At 39.1% G+C, this 15,578-nt stretch overlaps 1 protein-coding gene across 2 annotated transcripts in view; it reads left to right on the top strand.

Moving 5' to 3' along the window:
- The window catches only part of KDM3B (lysine demethylase 3B), a 57,533-nt gene that overhangs the window by 25,544 nt on the left and 16,411 nt on the right, over positions 1-15,578 (top strand). For both annotated transcript variants that reach the window (XM_068959467.1, XM_068959468.1), the window contains exons 7-15: positions 802-1,380; positions 4,052-5,297; positions 5,904-6,105; positions 7,495-7,709; positions 8,802-8,954; positions 10,886-10,993; positions 11,496-11,623; positions 12,287-12,566; positions 13,536-13,792. In XM_068959467.1, coding sequence (XP_068815568.1) covers positions 802-1,380; positions 4,052-5,297; positions 5,904-6,105; positions 7,495-7,709; positions 8,802-8,954; positions 10,886-10,993; positions 11,496-11,623; positions 12,287-12,566; positions 13,536-13,792 — 3,168 coding nt within the window. The remainder of the gene's footprint in view (positions 1-801; positions 1,381-4,051; positions 5,298-5,903; positions 6,106-7,494; positions 7,710-8,801; positions 8,955-10,885; positions 10,994-11,495; positions 11,624-12,286; positions 12,567-13,535; positions 13,793-15,578) is intronic.

The raw sequence follows: 15,578 nt of genomic DNA, 5'->3' as shown, positions 1-15,578 counted from the left end.
AGATGGTTATAGCTTTCTATAATCTATTTTCTGTTAGCTGAACCTTGTTTTACTAAGTTCAATATGGGTCTTTGTGGATTTCTGGTATTCAAGGTGGTTGTGCTCCATTTTAAGAGCTAATGCTCTGATAATGTACTCGTTGCATTCTTGTTACAGGTTCATCCTTCTGTACTTCTCTACTCACCTTTTTAGGTCTTTCTGAAAAACACTGTCTGGCTTCTCTGAAGCAGGCCATGTAGTAGTGGCACAAAATCCTGGTATTTCATTGCTTCGTTTAAGAGAGGTCCCATGATAATATTTGGGCCTGTGGGTTTGATTTTGTTTTTTTGTTTTTTTTTTTACCCTAGCCTAAAAGACATTCTATCATCTCCAGTTAAATATTGGAGATTCTAGGTAGTGGTAGACTGAAAGTTTGCCCTTCAAAAGAACTGGGGAGATTAGACTTGTAGTGTAAGTAGTGTGCAAATAGTTTTCATACATTAGCAAGAACTACTTTGAAATATGGTTGTGTTACATGTTTCCCAAAATCTGCTGTGATATGGTACAAGCTGTAACAAAATAGCTCAGCTGAGTAGCTCGTTATGGAGATCCTGTCTCGTTATAAAAAGACTAGACTGTGCTTAATGCTTATGTTCTGTGTTCACGTAGTTTCCTTCGTTAAATTTGTCAATTTGTGTTTAAAAGAAATGTTTCTAAGCTTAGCGTGATATATTCATTGTGCTAGCGAAAAAAATATTTGGAGTGGGAGTGAGGTAGATCTATCTGTTCTATGTAGTAATTGCATGATTTTGTCTGTTATAGGGAGGGGGCCTCAAGGCAGCTAAATCATCTAAAGGGAAGAAGAAGAGAGAAAGCCTGGAGGGAAAGGATGGACGAAGGAGGAAAAATGCTTCAGATTCTGGGTGTGATCCTGCAATGAAGAAGCTAAAGGAGAGGGGTGAGGCAGATAGCAATGGTAGTGATGGAGGTGAGGCAAGCAGAGGTTCTTGGAAAGGAGGCTCCAGCAGTGAAACAGGACTGGATCCAAGGGCCAAACAGTTGCCTTCGTTCGTTCCTCAGATTAATCGCAATATTCGCTTTGCCACTTACACCAAAGAGAATGGCCGAACGCTAGTAGTCCAAGATGAGCCAGTTGGTGGAGACGCGCCAGTACCCTTCACTCCATTTTCCTCTGTGGCTGGGCAAGCGTTACTAGTTGGATCTGGATGTAAAGAGGTGGGAAAATCACTGGAACAGGTCGGCCAAGGCACGGTGACTTCTGCAACAGGAGTTACAACAACTGCTTTGACGCCGACAACTGTGAGGATCTCCGATACCAGTATGTCAGCAGTTACAGGACAGGAGAAACTGAAAACAAGCCGATCACAAACTCAGGGAGAGGTGAGTAGCTTGCAGTCCAGCCTATTCAAGAAAAGAAATACGTATTTGCAGCATATCTCTTGCAGTATGTTCCTGTTATGAAGTGTGTTCGTGGAACCAAGCAAACTGTTTCTCTGATGAATCCCTCTGCCCCACCTCCCCAAAGAAGGAGCCAAAAGAAAAGGATGCTATTTGATAGAGTTCTCGGAGACAGCTTTTTAGCACTCTTATCTTTATTGAGCCTTAATCTGAGAAATGCAGTTTCTTACACAGTGCAGCCTTAAAGTGACTAAGCACTGCATTAATGTAATTAATTTGGTAGTGTCATGTGGAAGATAACAAACAGACTTAATATCTCTTGCCTTATGTCAGGAGATAAGCATAAGAATATGCACTGAGTTGAACATTTAGGTTTAAAAAGAAAGAAAAGAAAAATGAAGACCCATTTTGAGGAATTTTTATAGATGCCCAACTCATCTGTTACAATTATGTGATATCTGCACACTAGAAAAACAATTGCATCATTTACTATCTAGGGCTGAAAACAGAAGTCATTGAAATATTTGAGATAGGTACCTTTAGAAGCAACTTGAATAAAGAGCCATGTCCAGAAGCTAACTGAAGATCTTTTAGTTATATGTCTGTGTTTTCAAGGGGAAAAACAGAAGCATAGAGGAAAAATCTGATTAAATTAAATTTTTAAGTAACCAGATGAAGACTTAGTTTAAAAAAAAAAAAAAACACACTGAGGAGTAAAGCAGAAATCAAGAAACTCTTAATCTATTGTATAAATATGAAAATGGGAGATACATTAAAGATTCCAATGAAATTGCCAGGAGGTTAAATGGATTTTTTTCATCATTGTCTTTTGCATTAGCTAATGGAATAGAGGAGAAGGTGAGATGTTTACTTACTTACCTTAGGAGAAAAATTACTAGATAGTAATGTGTAAAAGGTGAGATGTTTACTTACTTACCTTAGGAGAAAAATTACTAGATAGTAATGTGTAAAGGAGAAATAAAATTGTAGAAGGCAGGAGAGCTACATGGTTACTGAGATCTCAGAAAGAACCGGAGTTCAGAGTTAGAAAGCAGCTACAAGTTATATATGTGAATGGTCGAAATTATATCCATCATCAGTGGTACTAAGGAAGAACTTTAACTGTGCTGAGAAACTTTGATACTACCTCTCCTCCCTCTCCCCAACCCCAGATCATTTGTTTTCAATCATTATTGATGCTCTGATCTCAGAATTTGCAGGAAGACCACTAGTCCAGAAACTAAGCACTATTTGAAACAGTATTTTCTACAGTTGGGGGCGGGGGGGAAACGGGACATGCCTGATACAAATTTTCTTTTTTTAAAAAAAAAAAAAGAAGCAGATCATTCACAGTTGGTCTCAGACTATCCACTTTGTCAGGGTGCTTTGATCCATGATATTATTTAATAAGCTTCTCTTGCATTCATTTGCTATTTAAAAACTGTTAGAGATGCTAGATTAAACAACATTAACAGTGGCAAAAAACTTGTATGAGCCAGCATTTGCAAAAAGTAAAAAGGGTTCAGATTTTGGAAATGACTTACTGACTTAAAAGAAAAGTTTCAAATTCTGGTATTTGGAAGAACTGTCCTGGAGGACATTAATATACTATTAAAGTTATTACAACTTTAAGTTAATAATGAGGAACACGGTTAACATCAGTTTGCAATGTAATAGATCTACTGTGAAACTAATGATCATTAAGGAGTGCATATGTGTGCATATGCAGAGGTAGTGATTCTACTTAACATGGCCATAGACTAAAAGCACATTAACTGAGTAGTGCTCATGAGAAGACTTCTAAGGGGGAACTCAAAGAGGAGGAGTAGAACTGATGAGTTAGTCACAGAATATAATGAGTTACAATAGAACTGACTGATGGCGAGACTTGTGAAATCTGAGTAAACATAAGCGAGAAGAGAGCAAATCAATATTCCACATTATAGCGACGGATCTAGTGGAAACCTGAAAATAAGAAAAATCTTCCTTATTTAAAGAGCATAACGGTTAAGTCTTTTGTGCCTAACATCTACTGAATAATCCCCTCAAAGGCACTTCATCATCAAGGCATCTTCATCAAAGGCATCTAACTGTCAGGAGATGTGGTTTGTGGTGATCAGGAACAGTCTGTTTGCTAAATGCTATAAGTCCTTTTCTTTGTTGAATTAACTTTACAAACTTAAGTGAATTGTCCCAAGTGTGCCGGTTAGGTAAGAGAAGATAATTGGAATGATGTTGGGGCAGGGGGAAAGAAAGGAGATTACTGAAAAGCGGTTTGAATTAAGGTTCCTTTCTTGCTGGTTTGAATTAAAGCAGTCAGTACTCTAAATCACTGGCATGTTTATGAGACAGTCTGTCTTGTCTTATATTACATTTTTTGCTCTCAGATGTGATAAGGCATCAAGTGTTCATCTTCTCCATGTATCTATTAATGTATAAGAGACATTGTTAACTTATTAGTTTTGATAGCTTGTAAGTAGAAGAAATTAGTCTAATAGAACCTTTACAGGAAGTTTCTTCAGTGTAAATATTTCTGCCAAGAGTTTCCATTACAGGTGGATAAGTAATGTTATGGTATAATTAGATGAACCAGAGTATTGCTGAATCCAACAAGAATCCTTTAATTGGCTAATGCTTTTTAATTTTGTTTCAGAATTCCCGAAACTCACTCTTGGCTTCTTCTGGATTTGGAGCGCTCCCAAGTGCTTCCCAGTCCTCGGTCTTTGGGAGTGGAAGAAGCCAATCAAATGGATTGGTGACTCCAGAAAGCAAGCCTTCTGGATTTGCCTTTGGTTGTAGTACTGGACAAGAGGCTCAGAAAGATTCCGATCTGTCCAAGAACTTGTTTTTTCAATGCATGTCCCAAAACATACCTTCCAGTAACTACTTCACAGTCATTTCAGAGAGTTTGGCTGAAGATGCCTCTAGTCGGGACTCATTCAAGCAATGCACAGAGAGTGTGGGTGCTGGGATCTGTAAAGGTAAAGTTGGTCTTTCAGTGGACGCTAAACCAGGAGCCCAGTCTGGCAGTTCTGTGGAGCGGAAGCTGCCTGTGGAATCTATGCCCACCCTCACTCCAGCCTTTTCACGAAGCCTATTGAATACTCGCCCCCCAGATAATCATGAAAATCTGTTTTTACAGCCCCCCAAGCTATCAAGAGAAGAACCCTCAAACCCTTTTCTGGCATTTGCTGAGAAAGCAGAACTTAGTCCTTTCAGCAGCTTTGCATCTTCATCTCAGACGGGGGGTTCTACTCCCTCTACACCTGTGGGTCCTATGGCCACTTCTGGCTGGCCAGAATCACTCACCTCTGCAGACTCTTCTCTAGCTAAGAAGAAAACGTTGTTTATAACGACTGATTCCTCAAAGGTGGTCTCCAGTACTCCGGGTTCGACTATTGCTGCTGGTGTTCAGAGCCCTTCCACTGTAGGGAATGGGCGTTCCAGCTCGCCGACCAGCAGCCTGACACAGCCTATTGAGATGCCTACACTTTCTTCCAGCCCAACAGAGGAAAAACCATCGGTTGGGCCTGGGCAGCAGGACAATCCTCTTCTGAAAACTTTTTCTAATGTGTTTGGCAGGCATCCACCTGGCTTTTTCTCTTCACAAGCAGAGTTTCCACAGGAGAACAAAGCTCCGTTTGAAGCTGTGAAAAGGTTCTCTCTAGATGAGCGGAGCTTGACCTCTAAACAGGACTCAGACTCTAGTACTAATAGTGACCTGTCAGATTTGAGTGACTCTGAAGAGCAGCTCCAGGCCAAGGCTTGTATGAAGGGAATTCCAGAACACCTGATGGCAAAGCTAGGCCCCAATGCAGAACGCAATGCTGAATTGCTGCTGGGAAAAGGGAAAGGGAAGCAAGCCCCAAAGGGTCGGCCTCGCACAGCTCCCCTAAAAGGTGATGCCTTCAATGGCAGGTGTCTTGGAAACAAGGAGGAGTGGGTTACTGGGATGATACCTCCTATATGGCAAACTACATAACGCAGCTTCAGTGTGTGTATATATATATATATTTTAGGACAAGGCCGGCATGCGGTGGACTTAAACGTTAGAATTTTTTGTGGGTTTGTTAATTTTACTGCTGTCTAAGTCTTAATTAAAATTACCTAATACTTGTCATTGACTTGATGTGAGAGAGCTGTAGGTGTTATCCAGTGTAGCTGACTCCGGTGTGGAGATTGAGAAGAAACAAAAGCTGTTCTATCTGTAAATAAATGCTGTTCAATACTCGATTGTATAGCCCTAATTTAACCAGATGGCCCTTCATTTTACAAAGCTTTTTTTCCTCTTAAAATAACCATTGTTCCAGTGGTGTGTGGCGGACTGGTAACAATGTTTGTGGCAGTGAACAATCTTAATGGCTGGTATGGGTATGAATATGCCATTAATCTTTCTGACAGGAATATGTTTTTACAGATCTTCCAAAATGTTTCTTGAGGCTAGTATCCTTTTGCTGTTGCAGTTAACTAATGGGTTCTTTCTTCTTCTGTCTTTCCCCACTCAGTTGGCCAATCTGTGCTGAAAGATATGAGCAAGGTGAGGAAGCTGAAGCAGTCAGGTGAGCCTTTCCTCCAGGACGGCTCTTGCATCAATGTAGCCCCACATCTGCACAAGTGCCGGGAGTGCCGTCTGGAGCGGTACCGCAAATTTAAGGAACAAGAGCAGGATGACTCAACTGTGGCCTGTCGCTTCTTCCATTTCCGGAGGTGCTCAAATCCTTCCTTCCTTCCTTCCTTCCTTCATATGTAGTCTATGTGCAGAGCTTGGACCTTGTCCAAGCACAAAGTAATTATGTTTTACTTATTTAACTTGTTAACTTGCTTGGGTATAATAATCAAGCTTTTGAGTGTCTTCCATTTTCCATTGTCTGACTAGAGTTCCCTCACTGGGTGGGGGAGGTGAGGGAAGAGCTGCTATTGGAAGGTGCAGCTATATGACACTAAGACAACCTCCAGACTGAAGGAGACTGAATTTGCTTTGAGTAGAATTTTGCTGTTAGGTAGCAGCTTGTCCTGCAGTAACCATTTTCTCCCTTCTTCAAAGGAAGTTCAGAAGAGAGATAAAATTTTAATCCAGTTACCAAGTAACTAAACTTTGCCAGCATGAGGCTAATGTTTGACTAGGTTTTGAAATTTGGGTGTAGAACTAGGTTCTAGGAGTAGAACAGTATCTCAGTTTCTCTCTGTGGTGCATATACACCATACAGTCTTTGACCAGTCATGTTCCTCTTGATCCGCTTTATCTGCCTATTCTAACAAGTGCAAATCATCATGTGAAAAAAAGATTGTGGCTTACTTTTTGGCACGTTAGGGGGAAGTGAATCTTCAGTATGTGCCATCCATCCAGTAAGGATTATAACTGCTTCCCCGTCTGAGCTTGCTGTTTTAAAAAAAAAAAAAAAAAATCTAGCATTGAAGTTAAAGACAAGATTGCTTTTGTTGGAAAATAAAGTTATTTTTAATAGTGGCAGCAGACATTCGGGGTCTGGTGACCTATGTTGTTACACCTTTTACCACACAAAGATTAGGAGAGTCAGCAACTACGGATAAAACAATTAAGTCATCTGTATGGAGAGCAGCATCAAAAACAGTAGGTATGATGATAAATTTTTGTATAGCTTGTATCATGAACTGTTAGTACAGTTGTCAAGTGTCAGCAGCAGTAGCGAGAAGTGAAATATTTGGTCCCCGAAAGCTGGGGAATGATTTTCTCCTGAGTTAAGATAGAGAATGAACTGTGCACAAGTTTATGTGAATAGTGTCATTTAGCAGATCAAATAAATTGAATTTTATCATCTTATCGTATTAATAGTATTTAAAAAAAAAAAAAAAAAAAGTGATTTACCAAACTATAGCAACTTCACGTCTGTGGAATTTCCCACCAGTGCTTAACTGGGACCTGGGGATTCGTTCTTGTAGTTTTTGCTGCCATTGCCTTTGTGTAACTTTATCCACTGCTTTATTTGACTTTATATACTAATTGTTTTGGCTATAGACTATAGCTCTATAGCTCAAGCTTTTTTTACCCTGACATATGGCATTAGTAGTTGAAGGCTGTTGGGCAGCTTGCTCATTACTTCATTCTGTTTTTTGCAGGCTGATATTTACGCGGAAAGGTATCCTACGAGTAGAGGGATTCTTGAACCCGCAGCAGAGTGACCCTGATGCCATGAGTCTATGGATTCCTTCTTCCTCCCCTGCAGAGGGGATTGATCTGGAAACTTCAAAATACATCCTGGCCAATGTTGGGGACCAGTTCTGCCAGCTTGTTATGTCAGAGAAGGAGGCAATGATGATGGTGGAGCCACATCGTAAGCTGGATTTTGGCGTGTTTTTTTGTCTGTCTTCTCTGTATAATGTGTGTATGATGCAGTGGAATAGAGTTGAAAGAGTAATGTAGTTCCTGTTACAATACTACTACTTTTCTTCCAAAGAGAAGGCTATATTTAATTCATTAGGGTATGTGTAATTGTGGGACCAGTATTTGGAATATCTCATTTGGGTCAGTGCAACATTTCTACTAAGGGAGCGAATGATAAATTTCCCAGACATCATTAATTTATTTTTCCATAAGAAAATGCAGAAATTAGCTGACCCATGCTCCTAAGAAAATAGAAATGGGTCCAGAACACTTATGACACTGACCAGCTTTGCTTTAATGAGCGGTTTTTCTTATATATTCCTATCCTGTTATGCTCCAGGGACATCACGTCAAAAACACAAGATTTTCTAGGGAGGGAACAGAGCCTGCTTTCAGCCTGCAAGGACTCAGCTGAGCAACTAGTTGACAGTGTTGCTACTACAAGGGAAGTGGGTTTGGAACAGATTTTCTCCAGGTAGCCAGTTCAGCCTATCACACAGATAGCTCTGATTATCTATTTTATTTTATTTTTTTCCCTCCCCTTAACTTCTGGAATGTGAAAGGGCAGCCAATTGGGCAGGGCTTCCCCTTCCATGCCCAATGTGTTAGGGTTTGGAATTCATAGCACTGACAAGGCTCTAATTTAATAAAACTAAACACTCATGCTTTATAGTTTTATAAATTTACATTATCTGCACATAAAACTAGCAGAAGTTTTTAGGATTTTCTTGTGGTTTCCGTAAATGCTCTTTAAAATGCAGTTACTACAGAATTACATTAAGTGTCCCATATCCTCGTTGTGTGTGCATTTTGGGAGTTGACTTTTTACCTCCTCTTTGAAATGGTGATTTTGGTAGTGTCACAAGACTAGCAACTCAAAGAATGTGTCTTTGGATGTAAAAAGTGTGTTTCTATACTTCCCCTTCAGATACCCATGTTTCTGTGAATTTCTCCTAAGTGATATTACTATACTATTCCCAAATTAGAAGAGAGAAAGACAAAATGTCAAAGCAATAATTCCTAATGTTCCTCCTATTTGTAGAGAAAGTGGCGTGGAAGCGAGCAGTACGTGGTGTGAGGGAAATGTGTGATGTATGTGAGACAACGCTCTTCAATATTCATTGGGTTTGTCGTAAGTGTGGCTTTGGGGTCTGTCTGGACTGTTACCGACTGAGAAAGAATCGTCCACGTAGTGGTGAGTACTGGGTTTTCCCTGTAATCTTTGAACTGGCTAGCTTTCAGTGGGGATAGTTTCTGGGAAATCACTGAAGTTTTTGTAGGAGAGTTAGTATTAGCACAGGAGGCTGAGAGTTTGGAATTTGGTCAGCACTGTCTTATCTGTTGCTGTTCCATTCTCCTGTTCCTTAGATACCTGTATTGTATCTATGCAGTTAAAATTTGTATATTAAAATTGTGACATTAGCAGGCATAGGGTGTGTGCTGTGACAGACTGCTGTGTAGTTCCATCTTTTAGTCAAAGAGTATTTAAAAAAAAAAAAAAAAAAACCTAACCTGTTCTAAACCATCCCAAAGTGGGCTAATGAGAAGAGACTGCAGAGAACTACTTTCTGCGACAAGTTACAGATTGTGAAGTTTTCTTCTCTGTGATTCCTTGATGCACCAGGGTTTATAATTCATGAAAATTCCAAAAAGCTCAGTTTCTAACAAATAGAGGCATACCATGTTTACAACTGTGAAGTGATGTTTTTGTGCATATTTGACTGTCTTGAGAATTCTTTGGCAGCGTGGGTGCTGACAGTGGACAATCCTTGTAAGGCTAAGGCTATTAGCGACAGAGACACTATTACATGGAGCAGATATATAAAATACGAGGTGTTCATAAATGTGTACTGGTGTCTGCTCCTTATAATAAAGGTGCCAGGGGGCATTGAGTGAATTATAAAAGCAGTGAATTTTAAAAAATAGGTCAAACTTCACCTATTCTTGTATAATGCAGCCTGTGAAATTACTGCCAGAATATACCAAGGAAATGAGCATAACAAAAAGATGTGGTTAACCAAGGTATAGCAGAAGTAGTTAGAAGAAAGCAGAAGAGGGTTTCTTAAATCTAGCATTGTATACATGTACAAAAAAGGCATTTAGGACTGAATATGACTGACGTGATATAAAGATTTCCATGATTCTAGGGGTAATGGTCTCTTACCCCCTTTCTTTTCACATCAAGTAAACAAATACGATATCCTTACCTGTGATAGATCAAAATTAGGAGATGTCTTGGGCACACGAGAAGTTGTTACTCATCGGCATTCAGTGTAGGGTCAGTACTGAAAAGGATAAACACCTCACGATGTGAAATGTGTATATATTGACTTGTCAATATTGTCTTCCTGACATCAGTATTATAATTATGGCTTATTAGTAAGTCTGAAATCTTGGAAGAGGCCTAAATTAAGAACCAAGATGTTACTTAAGTATAATTAGCTGCACCTCAAGAGGTTTCTGAACTGTGCTGTAGGAGTAACCTATGCAAGATACCCTGTCTGATGGACCCTGAAATAAAGTTATATATGATCCTTCTCATCTTCTACTTCTCTCGGAAGAGTGTAGTGTGCAGTTAATGCAGTTTCTTCATAGCGGTAGGCACAGCTTAGTTTAAAAATCTAAAGACTTCTCAATCTGTCAGATTGCTTTTCAGTCTATTCACTTGTTGATTTTTTTTTTTTGACTTTGAAGTGGAGCTAATTGCAGGAGAGCTTAGTTGCTTCTTCCTTAAACTGATCTGCAGATTCCGTTTGTGAAAAAGCTTGGAAGATGACAAGTTAGGCTAAAATTATCCTGTAACTTAGGAAAGCGATATGAGAGTAAGAATATGATCTTAAAAATAGGGACTAGAAGCTACGATTTTGGGTGTTACAAAACAAAGAGCTGCTAGCAATGAGGGGAAAATGGTTAGGGCAGTTTATAATCTGGAGCGGCAAGGAAATTGCTATAGATCCTGTTCTACTGGTCCCTATTTATAGTTCAGTTCTGAACTTGCCAAAATAGGAGTAGATTCATCTGATCAGTGAAGAACCTGAAGAAACAATGTTGTTGTAGAAGCATTATTCTGAATTGTAAAGCTTTAGTGACTTTTATTCAAAATTTAATTTTTCATCTTTATTCCAGAGACAGAGGAGATTGGTGACGAGGAAGTGTTCTCGTGGCTGAAGTGTGCAAAGGGGCAGTCTCATGAACCGGAGAATCTTATGCCAACACAGATCATTCCTGGCACAGGTAATGCTTGAAACCTAAAGGGAACAATTGTAAGTTTCATCCCAGTAATACGATGGTTGGTGTTCTAGCTGTTGTTTTATGTAGCATGACTGTAGAAGAGGAAGCAGAGGAGGCTTCCCTTTCCTACAGCAGAAGGGTTGAGGGGAGGGTAGTCCACATGAGCTCAAGCTGTGGATTCAAAGTGAACAGCCCTTCTGATGCTAGCAGTGACTCCTTGTGCTCTGTTTTTAATTATGTTCATTAAATTTGGTTAATTTTCAAGAAGGATCTTTTTATTTTCCTGTAGGAGGAAAAAGTAAACGGTCAGTGGTGGGAGTTTTCACAATTGGTCCTAAAAACTACTGTTAGCACAATTTCACACTATTCAGAGATAAATGTTGTTGTTATAGGACTTGATCTTAAAGATACTTAGCAGTAATAGTTAGAAAAGAGTTTTCTGTACTTCACGGTTAAGACCTGATTTTTATACTTTTTTACTGAAGGTTTTTAACTTTATTTCTAGCCCTTTACAATATTGGAGACATGGTTCATGCAGCACGCGGCAAATGGGGTATTAAAGCTAATTGTCCTTGCATTAACCGGCAGAACAAATCAGTGTTGAGACCTGCTGTCACTAATGGAATATCACAGGTATGTAATCTAGGGCTGAAATTTCCTTGTTTGATGTTACGTTTTTAAGATCTAGTAAAATGTTAGGTCCTCTCTACTACTCTATTGTGAAACATAGACTTTATTTTCTGAGTATGTATTGCTGGGTATTTTGGCTTAGCGAAAATCTTCTGTGACGTTTTCGACTAGCAATGGGAATTTTTCGGGAATGTGTGGTGTAACTGTTACTTGCCAGTGGATATTTGGGCTAAAACTTTCTTATGTAGAAGTTTGGGTATAAAACCATTCATCTCTCTGCCATAGCTTAAAACAAAATACTATGATACTAGCTTGTCACATGTGCCATTACTTTGATATGTTTCCTGAATGTTAAGCTGAATCTAGAGGGATTCTATTACTGCTCAGAAATCATCTCAAAACAAAACAAAAAAAACCCCCACTTCTATACAAAAGAATTGAAAACTCTGTGTTTGTCTTGAGAAATGACAGAGCAGTGCATGGTAAGTGGACGGTCTACGGTATTCAGATCAGAAGTTCCTGCACTCTGCTGCTACATAAGCACAACGGGACACTCCTGTGAATTTAAGAAAGAAAGGGGAAAAAAGTACTGGATCAACCAGAGAACACCTTGTTTAACTCTTCCCTTAATTCAGCATTTAACAGGTGATTATATTTTTGTTTTAGCTTCCAAGTATAAATCCTAGTGCGTCAGTCTCTGGAAACGAGAGCACCTTTTCCACTGGAGCAGGGACAGCAGGAGTGGGGCAGCTAGAAACGGACACTGTTCCAAAATCTGAAGCAACTGATAGTAGGATAGAAGAGTCTGCAAAAACAGAGACGTTACCAGCCAGTAACACTGGTGAAACAAAGACTAACAGACCACTTTGTCCAGAAACAGCCCCATCATCAGCCTTGCACTGGCTTGCAGATTTAGCGACACAAAAAGCAAAAGAAGAGACGAAAGGTGAGCAGAAGACCTGCCTTTTGCTGCTTGGTTGCTACATTTTTTGAGAGTGTCCAGCCTTCAGTAGGAAAAAACATGATCTCTTTTCTTCATTTGCCTCTTCAAACCAATTTTTTTTTCTGATTCTCCGTACTTTTAGACCCATTAAAGGTGATGAAGTAACATACAACTGAAGATCAAAAGAGTGTCTTACCACTTCCAGTTTATTTCAGTGCTAATTCCTGTATTTATTTTTTAAGTAATAAGCAGCTAGTACCCTGATATAAAATAGTGAATATTCACTTCAGATGCAGATTTGTCACTTTGTGAACTAAGGAAGTTAATAAAGCTGTCCTGTGGGAAAATGTGAAGGAGTGCATTTCCTGAGAATTTGGAGATTAGAGTCTGTGGATAATCAACTGAAAGCTTAGAACTTCTTTAGTACTCCGTAGATTGAGAAAGTGATTCCCAGTATGAAACAACTGTTTGTTTACAGAGTATGCTTCCCTGTTGTTGGAGGCAGCACAGCTAACACAGGATTTATTCCTGTCTAAATTGTACCTAGCAGGAACTATTTTACATGCCAATGTGAATGTTCATGACTCCTTCACTAGTTTTACAGGGCATAGCCACTGTAATTTTTTGACTGCATTTAAACAATCTGAAATATTTCATTCAGAAAGTAAAAGAAACGTTTGTTGACTGAGTCCATTTCAAACACTTGTTTGTGTGTCAAACAGTTTGCGGTTCAGATAATCTGCTGTACTGTTCAAAAGCAACCTTAACAGCATACTAAGGGTAAAATCTATCTGAAGTATATGATGCATCTCTGATTCTCTTTGAGATGCCCCGTTCACTGTTGCAGTGATTACTTACCTTTACCACAAGATTCTCTCAGTATCACACTTAATACAAGAACAAATGATTTCATAGAACTTTGATCATTTGAACATGCTTTTTTTTCAACTAACTTTGATATCTTTCTTGCAGAAGCAGGATCCCTGAGGTCAGTGCTTAATAAAGAGTCCCATTCACCCTTTGGATTGGATTCCTTCAACTCCAGTACAAAGGTTTCCCCACTAACCCCAAAGCTGTTTAATAGCTTATTGTTGGGCCCAGTGACATCTAGCAACAAGGCTGAAGGCTCCAGCCTCAGAGATCTGCTACACACTGGGCCAGGAAAGCTTCCTCAGGTCCCATTAGACACAGGAATCCCCTTTCCTCCGGTCTTTTCTGCAGCTTCCACAGTAAGTAATTTTGTATTTATTCAATGATGTGTGTTCTAAAGAAGAATCTCATGATCTAACAGTTTTAGTCTGCATTTTTAATAGTATTTTATTCTCAAATGTTAAAAAAAAATAGGCAGTATTTAGCTAGCTGCTGTGCATCCTATCTCCCTACTCCCCTGCCAAGTTACAGATTATTTTTACTTGGTGGTTTGGTTTACTACTGCTGTGGGAGATATTCTTCCTTCTAAGAGAGCAGGGAACTTAATAATGTAACCTTTTAATTGATAATCAGCATCCTTTATAAAAACTCGCTTTAAATTCCATGTCTTTAAAAACGTTGCAAGAGCATACCCTTTTAAAAAAAAAAAAAAAAAAAAAAGCTTGTGAGTAAATAAATTCCTTAAAAACCTTGGGTATACTTGAAAGCTCTTTAAGATAGGATATGAATTCAGGAATCTAGGATGTAGTAGCTATTTGTGGATGCTTATTTTGGAGTGTGGGTACTTTGTTTCTCTTAAACATTATTTTCTGCTAAATGGATTAAACAAAAAATAAAACAAAATCAGTGATACCCAAAATGCTCAAAAACAGTTCAAGAGAAGGCTTGATGCTGTGAAATTTATCAAGAATTCAGGTATGTTTGAAGAATACTTGCTTCAAAAACTCACAGGTAGAATGAGGATGACAATGAAATGGCTTATCTGATAGCAGAATTTTTTTTTAATCTCTGCATCAATCTGGAAGGATGAAACCTTTAACGATAGTTCAGGTTGTTTTCTGTTGGTAGAGGAAACTTGAGCTATAAGGGAAAATAGGTCATCGCTACAGGAAAGTGAATCCAATAATCCTTTTTTTTTTTTTCTTTTCCTCATCACTGAGTACAGGCTAAGATGTTGCAATCACATGATTTAAAGCAAGTGATTATTTGCAGGAAAGAGAGCCTGTGTCAGCTTGTAACCTTGTCCCCGTAACTGTATGCATGCTCTTACTACACTTACTCAAATCTATTGTATACTGTCTTATTTTGCCTTCTTGACCTCTGCTCTTCCATGGAAGAGGTATAGTTAAGGTGTAGTTCATATCAGCGTAGGATGTTTAAGTTGAAGCTGTTGTGACTCCATCACCTTCTTACTAAGGCCATTCATGCAAGCACCAATCTGATTGTAGGAGCTGTTTCAGCTGATAGCTTTAAGAACTGCCATACTCCTAAGAAAAATGTTTTTCTCTAGATGGAGATTTGAGATGGTATTTCAGCTCTGAAAATGATGCAGAGCAATGGTGGTTGACTTATTTCTTTAGCTTTTCCACACTACAGTAGGTCATCTCATGCAAGATACTCGTGGTTCATTGTTACCCTTTTACTAACCACTTGCCTATATAAATGCAATGGACCTTTTCCTCTTGGCGATGTATGTCCTTCCTGAATACAGACAGATTAGCAGATTCAAGGTAACTGTTCAGCATATTTTAATTTAAAAGGCCTGTGCACTCTTTACCGAGTGAACAATCAGTTAAGAGTATTGTGAATATACGTCCAGTTTTTCTTTTCAGCTACCTGGTTTGCTTGATGGGAACGAATAACAAAGCATAGAACCATAGAGTAATTCAGATTTGAAAGACCTTTTGGGGATATCTGATCCAACCATCCAACTTGGATGTCTGGACACTTACTGTAAAATATGAATGCATCTGAGAAGCAGCAGTTACACTGGCCACGTTGACAGGACTAATAGAGTGCTGCTCATGAAGAGGAGAATCATCTCAGAGCGAATGACCTTCTGTGAGGAGGAGTAATTAGCATTGA

This window comes from Struthio camelus, chromosome 13 (assembly GCF_040807025.1).
Source record: "Struthio camelus isolate bStrCam1 chromosome 13, bStrCam1.hap1, whole genome shotgun sequence".
Lineage (NCBI taxonomy): Eukaryota > Metazoa > Chordata > Aves > Struthioniformes > Struthionidae > Struthio > Struthio camelus.
The sequence above is the reverse complement of the archived record's forward strand: the minus strand, read 5'-3'. Positions and strand labels throughout refer to the sequence as shown.